Source organism: Myxocyprinus asiaticus, chromosome 6 (genome assembly GCF_019703515.2).
Source record: "Myxocyprinus asiaticus isolate MX2 ecotype Aquarium Trade chromosome 6, UBuf_Myxa_2, whole genome shotgun sequence".
NCBI classification, from domain to species: domain Eukaryota; kingdom Metazoa; phylum Chordata; class Actinopteri; order Cypriniformes; family Catostomidae; genus Myxocyprinus; species Myxocyprinus asiaticus.
This window is the reverse complement of record NC_059349.1, coordinates 21,285,493-21,299,458: the sequence shown is the minus strand read 5'-3', so window position 1 is coordinate 21,299,458 and position 13,966 is coordinate 21,285,493. Positions and strand designations below refer to the sequence as shown.

The following is a 13,966-nucleotide window of genomic DNA, read 5'->3' as shown; positions in this document are numbered from 1 at the left end:
ATGATTGCACATTTGTTCCAAAAACCTGATTTGTCTCTTTGTCACAGATGGCGGACCAACAGGCAGCCATGTTTGGAGAATGTTGTTTTGACACGGGTGACGTGAAAATCACTATGGGCACAGGGACCTTCATGGACATCAATACTGGGAATAAACCACACACGTCTGTGGCTGGTATGTGCCTTTCGAAAAAATGTTTATCTTGATATAACACATCCCACACCTGCTATAATTTCATGAACCATACCGTTGTGCAGTCAACTAAAAACACAATAACTACAAATTTGGTCAAAATCTGGTCTCTTAGACAATGAACTGTCAGGTGACAGACAGGTTTGGCTAAACTATGCTCAGATTCAGAGAAAATGGAGTGTGAATGTTGCAATAACCCCACAATCCACACCAAAACCAAAAACTTGGAAGCCAGTGTTGGTGTAGTAACTGCATTTTGGTTTTGTAGGACAGCGTATATATTAGTTATGTGGCATTTCGGATTACATGCACACACATGCATGCACTTTCACACAACATTTAATGCATATTTTACACAGAAATGGAATAGTTCGTTTTTCTAAAATTGCAAGTTCCATTCTGATTGCCTGGTTTTCCACACAATTTTCTAGGAGTAAGGATGCACAGGATCAGTTCGCCATGAGATTAATTTGTATTTAAAGTTAGCTGGCTGCTGCAATGAGGCTTCAGAATAAGTTTGTAAGGTTGGACGGAACACAAATTCAGATCACAATGTCCTCTGTTAGTACTGTGCAAAATGTTGTATAGTGAAGATGTTTTCAAAAAATTATTCCATGAATATTTTTTTATTTATCAATTAACTTCATACAAAGTGCAGTAAACATAAAAAAACTAAATCAATATTTGGTGTGACCACCCTATGCCTTTTTAAACAGCACTAATTCTCCTAACTGTCTTAAATACTTATGTATGTTCATGTAATCCCAGACTGACTCGATGTTGACATCCGGGCTCTGTGTGGGCCAAACCATCTGTTGCAGAACTCCTTTTCTACTTCTATTCTATTCTGTTTGCAAAAGGAATGTTTGGAAATCTAAAATGTATATTTCATATTGACAAACTAAAGAAGAAGATATAAAATAATGATCTTAAAGGAAAAGTTCACACAAAAATGAAAATTCTTCATCAATTCTCCATGCCATCCCAGATGTGTATGTTCTGCTGAACACAAACAATTATTTTTAGAAGAATATCTCAGCTTTGTAGGTCCATACAATGCAAGTCAACATGGTCAAAAATTTTGAAGCTCAAAAAGCACACAAAGGCAGCATAAAAGTAATCCATAAAACTCCAGTGGTTAAATCCATGTCTTCAGAAGCGATATGATAGGTGTGGGTGAGAAACAGATCAATATTTAAGACCTTTTTTACTATAAATCTCCAGTTTCAAAAAGGCCTCCTATGCGCTCTTCTCTCCTAAGAATTCTTCTTTTGTTTTTGCCGATTCGCATTCTACGTGCATCGCCACCTACTGGGCAGGGAGGAGAATTTATAGTAAAAAAAAAAAAAGGACTTAAATATTGATCTGTTTCTCACCCACACCTATCATGTTGCTTCTGAAGACATGGATTTAACCACTGGAGTCTTATGGATTACTTTTATGCTGCCTTTATATGGTTTTTGAGCTTCAAAGTTTTGAACCCTGTTGAATGGATCCACAGAGCTGAAATATCCTTCTAAAAATCTTCATTTGTGTTCTGCAGAAAGAAAGAAAGTCATACACATCTGGGATGGCATGAGGGTGAGTAATTGATGAAAGGGTGAATTTGGGTGAATTATCCCTTTAAAGACAAAAGTTATTTGCTAATTTCCTCAGTGTTCACTTTACAGCCATTCGCCTGAGACTGCTGCACCAATAATTGAATTAGCATCCACTTAGCTGCACATCAGTCTATTATAGTGGTATCATTGATTTCAGATATACACGCCCCTAAACAGCACTTTAAACGTTGAACTGTGGTTGATCATTTTATATGTCCTTTACTCTCTAAGAGGGTGGTTACTGGCCAGAGTGAGCTCCAGTGTGGACTAGGCTTTATGCTGATAGGCAAAAGTCTGGCTCTGTAAGACTATAACTCATCGCACTGATTCATTATGAGTAACAAAGGGGAAACAATGAGTAAGAGTGTTTAGTGGCATCTCTTTTGTATCATGTTTTCTAAACAGGTCTTTATCCTCTGGTGGGCTGGAAGATTGGTGATGAAGTTGTTTATCTGGCTGAGGGTAATGCTGCTGGAACAGGTGCTGCCATTAAATGGGCACAGGATCTAGGTGAGTGGGATCATGTTTATTCACCTACTATTCAGAGGCAGTCAACAGTAAGGAACATTTAGGAATGACTAATGTTTATTTTTTGTATACACTGTGACAAAAGTGTGCTTTTTAAAATAACAAGCCCACACATATTCCTTATATCTCCAAAAATAAGGCTTGTTTGGTTGATTTATTATTTACTGACATTGCATATAGTCCATGCACACTATACACCTCTAGCCTAATTAGAACAGTCTACACCAGCTGTATTATTAAGGCAAGCAAGCATCACTATTATCAGTGCTCATACTTTGGTTTAGGGATTTGAACATAAGGATTTTGGACCCCTAACCCTAAGTATTAAACTGATACATAACTTGTCCTGCACAGTTTGTGCTACGGACATAAATGATACCTCAAATTTTGCGGCTGGTACGTAAAGATGTGCAATAAGTTTGATCGCATAGAAAAGTTAAGATTTTTGCCTGGCAAGCAATAAAATGGGCACAAAAAATCCCATAGACTTGCACTGAAGGAAAGACTGGAGCCATATCTTTGTGGGCTCTTTTGGCTAGTAAGCAGCACCAACCCATAACAATCTAGCATTGTGGTGGCAGCATTTGCACAGACAAATGTCGTTTTTATTCTATTATTGTAGTAAAGTGTCTCTGATAATTGGTTATGACAGTAAAATACTATATTTCAGAGCTCTTTTCTGATGTGAAGGAGACGGAGGTCATAGCCACTTGTGTGGAAGACTCCGACGGAGTGTATTTTGTGCCCTCGTTCAGTGGCCTTCAAGTATGTTTGTGCTTATCTTTGACATTGTAACTGTTAAACAGGTTGTTGTTTTAAGGGCCATTTACACGACAATGTTTTCAACTAAAAACTGAAAACTTTTTATGCGTTTTGGCTGTTCGTTTACATGACAGTGGTGTTTTGGGGCCTGAAAACGCAAACTTTTGAAAACTGGTTCCAAAGTGCACGTTTTTGAAAACGATGCCGTTGTCGTCTCCGTGTAAACATACAAAAACACGAATTTGTGAAAACGATGACGTCATGCGCACGCGTATTACGTGTTCAGTCTATAGGCATGCGCGCGAGACATTCAAAACTACAATGGCGGACTACAGGACTGTGTTTGTGTTGCTCAAGATTTTGAGTTTATTGACGCTTCTCCAGCAAAGTAATTGTAGTAATAAAGCAACCTCATCGTCCGTCCAGACAAAATTGGTCGACGCTTTCGCCATCTTCATTGTTTGTATTCACCGCTCTGTGGAAGAATGCTTATGTGCGCAGGCATGTAGTGTTTCTTTACAAAGTGACATCACCAACTACTGGCCTGGCATGCATAATACAGCCTTTTTAGTCGTTTTCACGGATCCGTGCGAACGGGGATCGTTTTGACAATGTCATCTGTACGCAAAACTTTTCAAAAACGCAAAGGAAAAACGTTTTCGTTTTTAGTACATCGTTGTCGTGTAAACGTACTCTTAAGGTGTCACTCTTTGTTTTCTGAGACAAATGTACAGAGGAATTACACAACATATTTTATTGTGATCATGTCATTTTTGAAGTTCACTTTGTTTTCAATATTTGATCATTTAGATGTTTGTGTTAATGTGCCACAGGCCCCTCTGAATGATCCAAAAGCGTGTGCTTCTTTTATGGGCTTAAAACCTTCTACAACCAAGAGCCACCTAGTTCGAGCCATTCTAGAGTCTATAGCATTCAGGTGAGTTGAGCAAAGCTTCTTGCAAGCTGTTTTTCACTTATAGCGATATACTTAATACAAAATCAAAGAACGAACAAGCGTGACGTCATTTAGAACAAAATTTGAGTTCATTTTGGTGGTTCGTAACAGCTGGCTGGGACAAACTTTTAGCAAATCTTCTCACCGGCTGCTAAACACCTTACTGCCATTAGTTCATGTCATCGGTAGGTGTGACCTTAAGCTCCACCTACTTCGAGGCAGTCAACCAATTCTGTTTATGTTGTTCAGTCAGTCAAGATCAGTCAATATTACGCTGGTGCAAATTTACCTTCATCTGTACGATCACTGGCTTAGAGACATTTTCCAAGAGCATGTCATGTGATTTTATTTATTTAATTAGTCTGCAAAAGGAATCAGATCTACTCAAATACTCTCAAGTGCCCATTCACTCATGTGCCATCAGTGAAAGCCATTCTTACATCTGCCCTAAGATATGCCTCTCTTATCATCATTCTTTTGTCTGTATTTTGCCCATTAACACTCCTTTATACACCCATCTTTGCAGTAGTATCAGTGTCATCATAAATAACAATATCAGAGTGTAATCGGTGCATTAGCGTAATGAATTCAGAATGTAAACAAGACAAATGGCACATGTTCTGCTGCGTATATATTACTTTTAAATCATCATTGAGTTGTTAAAACAACTTCTTTTACTAACCTGAATTCTACTCATTAAATGAGGCATGAAGTCATTGATAACACATTTTAAATGTGTCATTACATTAGTTAAGGTTTTACATGTAGTCTTGAGCGTCCTCGTACTTAAATGCACTAAATGCTTCCCGCAACGGTGTGGTCTGAATGTCTGTGAACAGTATACCGTTGCTCTGATGTTTAGAACTTCTTTTTACCCCTGAACGGAGAATGAGGAAGAACTTCTACTGAAGTATATCTGGGCCTTAAGGATCTCTAACCTTGCGACCCAGCCTCACAAAAGATAAGCTATTAACTGCAGTCTCACACCCACTCGTCAGGTCTGTTCTTGTCAATGAAAACTACCAAGTCCTCTGAATGGCTGAGTATTCAAAGGATATAATCTGTTACTAAATCCCTTTTAACCTATTCAAGGTATTTACTAAGCAGAACTGTAAAAAGTCAGCAGGTCCTATTTGTCTGTCTCCAGCTGCACAAAATTATGCTAAATTATTCAGTCATTGCTCAGATGTATAATGCCAGATTGCCTCAGATCATCTTTTATTGTTTCTGTTGTTCTTGGAAAATACAGTATAACATCCTTTAAAGTATAGTCCCATTAAACTAACATCCTCGATAATTAATACATTTGAGCCTTTGAACAACATGAAGCTTGTCCCCACTACTCACCTTGATCCCTTGCAGTTTGCTCATAAGGCAACAGTGTAAATATGGGCTTGCACTTTGTCCTGAAACCCATGTGTTGGCACTCACACTAGAATCTTGTATTTGGAATTATGCTCCGCATTAGGTACTGTTCCAGATTTAGTAGTAAATAAAATGATAGTATGTTTGAGTTAGCACCATCAATCTGCCTGCCAAACTATCAGCAAAGGCACATCCAAACGTTGTGCATGCTCTCCCAGTCCCTGTCATCCTTGTATACTAACGTCAGCAGTGACTCAGCAGACAAACTGCTGAAATTTATAGACATGACCACTCTCATAGGTCTCAATACAAGCGAAGATAAAAATGAATGAATTCCCTTGTACCTGTTTGTTTTCCTGTAGAGCGGATAATCATGTGTCATATTCTAATAAAAGCAATTCTGTGTAATATCTTTCAGGAACAAGCAGCTCTTCGATGTCATGCTTCGAGAAACGCATATTCCCATCACTAAAATCAGGTAAGGTCTCTCAATCAATCTTGCATATCTTATGACACGGCCTAAAGCTGCCTGTCCGAATTCCCAACATAAATTGCACTTGTGTGTATATGTCTATGTGTTTATAGGGCAGATGGAGGTGTATGCACCAATGACTTCATCATGCAACTGACAGCAGATCTGTTGGGTCGTAAGATAGCACGTCCAGCTCACTATGACATGTCCTGCCTTGGGGCTGCTTTTGTTGCAGGGCTAGGAACAGGTAAGGAACAAGTCACATTACAGTGCAGCAATTAAACAGGAAAACACATGTCCATCTCACAGTCCAAAGGTTCCAAAACAACTGAGACTGATTGTTTACTACAGATGTGCAAAACTACCAATTTACATAATCGACTAGTCGGTCAGTTATTTAAATGGCTAGTGGACTAGTAATTGTTAAGGATAATAATGTATAATTAGGCTCTGTTATGTTCACGTGTTCACAGAATGACACGCTTCAACGTAAACGCAGTGCTTCAGCGCATTTAAAAGCGCAGAACTGCATGATAATATTGCGGGCACACATTTATTTAATGACATCAAGCAGTTCAAACCTTTAAATCCTCTAAGGACATGTTGGAGAAAGAATCGTCATTTGGCTTGTACATTTTTGTTTTTACTCACTAGACTTTTAACAGAATGTAAGCGTAATGCATCTTCACGTATATAGTAGGGATGCACCGAAATGTCGGTGCAATTTTCGGTTTTTGGCCGGAAGAGAAAAAAAGCAGAAAAGATATAAACAGCAGCTAATGTTTAAATATATATTGATAGTAACAAGATTGTGCTTATAATTGAGCTGCGCATCTGTACAGTGTGTGTATGTGTGTGTCCACACGAACGAGCGCAACAGCACAAAAACACACATAGGAGTTTATGAAAGCACAGTGTGGTGAAATTTAAAATGCAAGCGCACATTCTGTTGGTATTTGCGTTACCTAGTTGCCTATTAAAGTCTACATTCCCAAAAGTAATGAAGCGATCGCTCTCTTGAATATCAGCGCATTAATAACGAGTGTTTTTCCGTGCGTTTTCAGAGGCTGTGAGACCGTTTAGCGTGAGCCACCATCACATATCATGGTAAAATATCCCCACCTACTGTTTGAGCCGAGTCACACTCTAAATCAGCAGTGTCAAACGCGAGTCCAATGCTTGCGGTCTCGGGCAAACGGTCAAATTCACGCTTTTCGTCTGAAACTGGACCAGTGTGACAAAGAGTGACACTGTCACAAATATTTTCCCCACTCACATCAATATTGAAAATACGAATGATGGACAGATACAAGAAAGAAGGTTTGCTTTTGTCCTTTGCTGTGTATTCATAAGTACTTTATTAGCACTCCGTAGGGTAAATATTTGCTTATGTTAGGCAAAAGTATACAGGGTTGGGAGGGTTACTTTTGAAATGTATTGCACTACAGATTACAGAATACATGCTATAAAATGTAATTTGTAACGTATTCCATTAGATTACTCAAGGACAGTAACGTATTCTAAATACTTTGGATTACTTCTTCAGCACTGGTAGATTTTTTCACTTGTTTTGACTATAAAAACTCTGCCAGTACAGTAAGACAAAATACACATTAAAAATACATTCGTCTGAAAAACCTAAATATCTTATGCAGTGTTGTTTCTCAAACAAGATAAATCAAATTGACCTTGTTGTAATGATTTTTAGATATTTTTACAGGAAAACAATACAAACATTATTATCAAGAATACGATTTTTGCCCTAATAACAAAGGTCTTACTAGAAAAAAAGAAATTATGATCTAACGTGAATTTTCTTGATACAAAAATCTGATCGTGCCTGGTAACCTGTGCATGTAAAATGGCTAGAATTAGCATTTTAGCTTAGCGTAAATCTGACAATTTACACAAGGTTTATTTCTATTGTGCTCCAAACTTACTTCAAACTTACATTCATACGAGCAGACAGAGAAGTAACACATCGTAAGAAAATGTTTCACCGCTGTTCAAATGCACTTTGGATCACATCATTTATATGTATAAATGTTTTCCATCTGAAAGGACTAAATATTAAATGAAACAAATGACAATAAAATGCAAAGTAATCTCTTCAGTAATCAAAATACTTTTTGAATGTAACTGTATTCTAATTGTACATCAGATGATTTAAAATGTATATATTAGGCCTATAAATAATATATACCGTGTATATTAGTATATACATACATATACAATACAGATAGAGCATTATTCCAAAGCCTAATAAAAATATAATATATATACTGTATATAAAGCATTTTCACTTTCGGCCCGGTGTCTCCAGAAGCTTCGCCCAAACTTTTCATTTCGGTGCATCACTAGTATATAGTATTTACTGTATACTGTATGTATGACTAAACGCAATGTAGTATGCGAGATTGTAAATTTGATTTTATATTTTGCTTTTCATAATTTTAATCACATTTTAGCTTCTTTTTTTCTCCCCAATTTGGAATGCCCAATTCCCAATGCGCTCTAAGTCCTTGTGGTGGCGTAGTGACTCAATCCGGGTGGTGGAGGACGAATCTCAGTTGCCTTCGCGTCTGAGACCGTCAGTCCGCGCGTCTTATGTGGCTTGTTGAGCGCGTTACCGCGGAGACGTAGCGCGTGTGGAGGCTTCATGCTATTCTCCGAGGCATCCACACACAACACACCACGTGCCCCACCAAGAGCGAGAACCACATTATAGCGACCACAAGGAGGTTACCCCATGTGACTCTACCCTCCCTAGCAACAGGGCCACTTTGGTTGTTTAGGAGACCTGGCTGGAGTCACTCAGCACGCCCTGGATTCGCGACTCCAGGGGTGGTAGTCAACGTCAATACTTGCTGAGCTACCCAGGCCTCCCCACATTTTAGCTTCTTAAACGTACAAATTTCACATCAATTTATATGATTTCATGATATTGACAACAGTTTGTATCATTACTAAAAAATGCACTCTATGAAATGTCATGGGGGGAGGGGGGTCTCGCTGCTGCATGGTGCTGCCTGCTCTGTCTTGTCTGTCCGCGTGCTGTCAGTGTCGTCTTTGCTCCGCGACATTATCACTGCGTGAGAAAAGGGATGTGTGGCGTGAGAACAATGTCAATTGTGTGACTCTCACGTTCAGTGCATGAGATCATCTTTGGACAAACACAACTCTGAAAGAGCAAAAAAGAAACTTTTACTTGCATAATGTGTTTTGACTTGCTTGTACAAATATTTATTGTACAAGATCTCAAATTCAAATGTACAAGCGCTTGAGTTTTGCAACAGTTTTACCTTATAATAGACATCCAACAGGCGCGTTGCACTGGTCTGTAGCCATGCTGTAAAACAGAGCATGCTGTGTAAACAGTCCGTGGAAAAGCAAAATCAGAGTTGTTGTGGATAAATGCAATGTAAATGTAACTATGGCATATCATAGCTCAACTAAAGCGATGGTGACAACACGAGCCAAATAAGGTCAGTTTCCTTGAAATTGTGTGTTCGCTCATGAGACACATGCAGTGAAAGACAAGGCTGAATCCAGATTCTTAATCGCCAGCATTGTTTAGTTCGCCTACAGATGATGACGAAATGCAGTGACATTTTTGTTCTGCCAAGGTGTTTGTTTGGTGAGATTTCTCCTGTTTGCGCACATCTCGAGAGGGTCCCCTCTGCAGACTGTAACGCGATGACGTAGTGGATCTAATCTCTGTGTAGTGGATTTTGGTGACATAGTGGATGTTTTGGTTTTTATGAGTACATTGAGTACACAACCGGGGGCCTGGGTAGCTCAGTGGTAAAAGATGCTGGCTACCACCCCTGGAGTTCAGTAGTTCGAATCCCAGGGCGTGCTGAGTGACTCCAGCCAGATCTCCTAAGCAACCAAATTGGCCCGGTTGCTAGGGAGGGTAGAGTCACATGGGGTAACCTCCTTGTGGTCGCTATAATGTGGTTCGTTCTTGGTGGGGTGCGTGGTGAGATGAGCGTGGTTGCTGCGGTGGATGGTGTGAAGCCTCCACACACGCTATGTCTCCGTGGCAACGCGCTCAACAAGCCACGTGATAAGATGCGCGGGTTGACGGTCTCAGATGCGGAGGCAACTGAGATTCGTCCTCCACCACCCGGACCGAGGCAAATCACTACGCCACCACGAGGACTTAAAAGCGCATTGGGAATTGGGCATTCCAAATTGGGAGAAAAAGGGAAGAAAATCCAAAAAAATTATGGTCATAACCATGGATTTCATAAAATACTTTTCCTTGTTTTTCCTTTTCACCCATAGAAAGCAAATATATAAATTAAGCAATATACTCCTCACTATAATGTGCTCCTTATTTTTACATCTCCTCCTCCATAAATGCCATGGGGTGAATTATTTGTATATTAACATGTAGTGGTCAGATATACTTGGAAGTGTGCAAAAGTGAAATTAAAGTGAATCTGGAGCGCTTTAAAAATGACGCGCTCAGCACATGGAACCGAATGGAGCAAATCTGTTAATCTGAGCACGAGCTGTGTAGCACAGAACGACTCTGAATACACTGTAATAATGCTTATACACAATACAGACAGGACAGAGCAGCGTGCATAGACTTTGAAGCGAACAGCTTGATTTATCTATTAATTTAATTAAATCGTTGTAGCCCTTTACAGTTAAATAATCGCACAATGTCATACCGCGATTTTATTTTAATTCATTGTGCAGCTCTAATATCTAAATGTGTGTGTGTGTGTGTGTGTTATATGAATATATATATTAATGACAGGTATGTACGCTACAGTAAAAAAACAAAACATAAAAATGTGAATACGCATGCACATTAAAACAAACACTATGTCACTAAAATCCAATACGCATGGTTTTTCTTGCGTACCACCACTTCTCAGAGTCTCCCGGTATGATGCAATGTCTTTATTTAATGTAAGTCAGTGATGCAATGAGGCCAGCCAATTACTTTTATCTGACCTTCCAAATGATTTTGATAAAATCGCTGTGGTAAACATCTGAGCCCTCTCAAATGTCAAATGTATTTATGCAAATTGTTTATCCACTGGGTGCAGTCAAAACTACAGACTTAAAAAAAAAAAAAAAAAAAGGGCTAAGGTTAGGCTGTTACAGAAGTGATGTCAGCTCATATGCGCAACCTTTTTCACATTGATAAATCAATGATGAAAACCAAAGCTTCAGATAAAATACACAGGAAAAGTTGCTTTTTATTCTCAATTCTTTTCTGTAGTGCTTGTAAAAAGATTATGTGAAGTGTCACTGAACTTGCCTATGCATAAATCCTGACAGTGTTTAGTTGTATACAGGTGTGTGTCAGCGTTCACAATCCTGAACATCATCAAATCAGTTTGTTCATCGTTTATTTATTATCTGCACAAGTATCTGGCTCCTGTGTGCAAATTCATGTGTGCAGGACAAGAAAGGCTAATTGTCCTCTCATTGAATGGGAGGATAATAATTAAAAAAAGGAAAAACAGACATAGTGCTCTTTTTTCAGTTTTAGGCTACATTATTTTGTGTAAAAAGACAGTTCTACATTAGATTGCCATTGTTCTCTTATGTAGGTTGGTATTGTCAAAGATACAGACTTAAGCAGATCTAAATATTCTTCCTCCTTTCCTTTTCATAAACAATAAGTAAATAAATGCATATTATTAACAGTTTTGTTAATAATAAGGAGAGCACCTGCACTTTTTTTCTTCCACTGGCTGGAACTATACATTAAACACCGTGACATCACCCTAAACAAACAAATTTTAAAAAAATAATATTAAAATGAGTCACGCATAGTATATACGCCGGCTTCGTTTGTCTTGGGTGCTTTTAGGGCTGGGAATCAATTCCAAAGCATTGGGAATCGAGAATTGACTCAATGTTGGAATCAGCTCCAAAGCTGGAGTCTATTTCTTTCAGGGAAACCAGTCTATATTTTTAGACTGTTTATTTCCTTGACCACTGAACTAATACACATTTCAGAAGCCTAACAGCACTAAAACAATTTACAAAACAATTATAAAATGACTGCATTTTAATGATCATCAACCTGACTCTTGAGTATTTTGTAGTCCGTCAGCATCTGTAAATCTGCTCCGTTTGTTCATCTGTATTCGCAATCACACAAGCCCTTCAACACATCTGCTTGTGACCTGTATTGTTTGCCAGTATTTTTTACTTTGGATTAAATTCAAGTAACATGCCAAATTTGTGACAGTAAATTGGCATACACTAACAACTCTCCCGATGTCACAACAAAGTCTACAACAAGGAGATGGCAGAGTTCACATCAATAAATCGGTATGTTAAAGTTTAAATGATCAATGTGCTGCACTTATAAAAGCGAGAATGTTCTCAACATTTTTACAGTATTTTAAAACCTTAGAATATATATTATATATAAATATATATTAATTAGCCTACATTTTACACCATTTTACATGACAATTATTTTATGAAATCAATTTCAAAGACAACATTTTTTAAATACACATTATAAAATATAAAAATTTTTATATTGTATGAAATAAACCAGTACAACCACCTGGATTTTTACATAAAACTGAAGTGTATTGTTTGGACATTTTATTCAGTGTGTAGGGCTTTACTGGTTGTTTAGATCAGTGTTACTATCAGAAATAATTAATTATTTCTGTAGTTATTAATTAATATTTAAATTAATTAATTGGATCTAACTCATTAAAACCTCATATGGGGCTCCAGTAAATGTAGTGTGCTACGTTTAGGAGCAAGTTTGGTTATTAGCAATAATTAATAATTATCAAGGATAATTATTAATTATTAAAATCAATAGAACATTGATGAGAATCAATGTTAGCTTTTTTAATCCTTTAAAATCAACAATTATCAAAGATAATCGTCAATTGTTAACATCGATGAAACATTAATTAAAATTAACACTAGCTTATTGATCATTCAAATTCAACAATCATCAAAGATAATTATCAATTATCAAAAATCAATAGAATATTAATAAGGATTAACATTGACGGGGCACCACCCTGAAATCAGGGATTAATAACCGAATATTAAAACAGTCTCAATATTAGAATGTTTTCTTAGGAAAATCGGCATCCGAAGAATATCGATTTTCGGGAAAAAAACAATGAATGAAGGTTTGAATCCGAGCACTGACATCCCGTCAGCATGACACAGGCGTATGCAAAACCAAAACACTTCTCTTTGTAATATAAACAAAAGTTTATTAATGCAGTAATATCAATTAATAATTAATACAATGCAGTCAATAAACTTCCGACTTACAACTACAAACTAAACAGTGATATGATTAAAAATAATCCTATAACACATAAGGTGTGTGTGTGACAGTGTGTGTGTGTGTGTGTGTGTGTGTGTGTGTCAGTGTGGTTAGTGAGAGAGAGAGAGATGATTAAGTGACAGCCCGAAAGCTGATTTCACGATAGTTGGAGATAAAGCAGCCGTGTTCATCACTCAGAGACACGGTTTTACGAGCGGGGCTCGTAAAAGTCCTGCGTTATTTGACTCTTTAATGGATGAACTCAGTTTCTGTCTCACCCGCGATGGCGAAAATGCACAACAATCCAATTTGGTTGGACCACAATACAGCAAAACAAATTCGTGATAATTAATACCCTGAGTATTAATAATGAGCGGACATGGCGGTCCGTAAACTGTACAAGCAAAAACCTTGAAACACAAGAATAACACACTATAATATTCTATCTCTGCCCAGACGTAAACCTCTTACTTGAATCGCATGAGGACACAGGTAGAATGTGTTTTCCTCCGTCCTTTAACTCCGACCCGGTTCCTTGAGGCTCGGGTGATGACGGGAGGCCGTTTCCTCGCTCTGTCGGCGGGCGGTACGGCTGTTGATTCTCGGCGGGCTGGCGGAGAACTCAGAAATGTCGACTTGATTGAAGATGGAAGAGAAATCTTTAATCTCTTCACTTCTGTAGGCAAACGGGTGAAGATGCGAATTGCTCGGCGGTCTCCTTCGGATCTGTTAGAGTGTTCGGTTGAACACAGAGTAATCTCAACTCATCCAGCGAGATGGAGATTGTATGGCCACAGTTTCAA

General features: G+C 38.2%; 1 protein-coding gene across 1 annotated transcript in view; it reads left to right on the top strand.

Annotated features, from left to right (window-relative positions):
- LOC127442579 (putative glycerol kinase 5) overlaps window positions 1-13,966 on the top strand; it is a 31,207-nt gene that overhangs the window by 12,365 nt on the left and 4,876 nt on the right. The window contains exons 10-15 of the mRNA XM_051700719.1: window positions 48-174; window positions 2,199-2,303; window positions 2,992-3,086; window positions 3,917-4,020; window positions 5,822-5,881; window positions 5,989-6,122. Of these exons, the coding sequence (XP_051556679.1) occupies window positions 48-174; window positions 2,199-2,303; window positions 2,992-3,086; window positions 3,917-4,020; window positions 5,822-5,881; window positions 5,989-6,122 (625 nt within the window). The remainder of the gene's footprint in view (window positions 1-47; window positions 175-2,198; window positions 2,304-2,991; window positions 3,087-3,916; window positions 4,021-5,821; window positions 5,882-5,988; window positions 6,123-13,966) is intronic.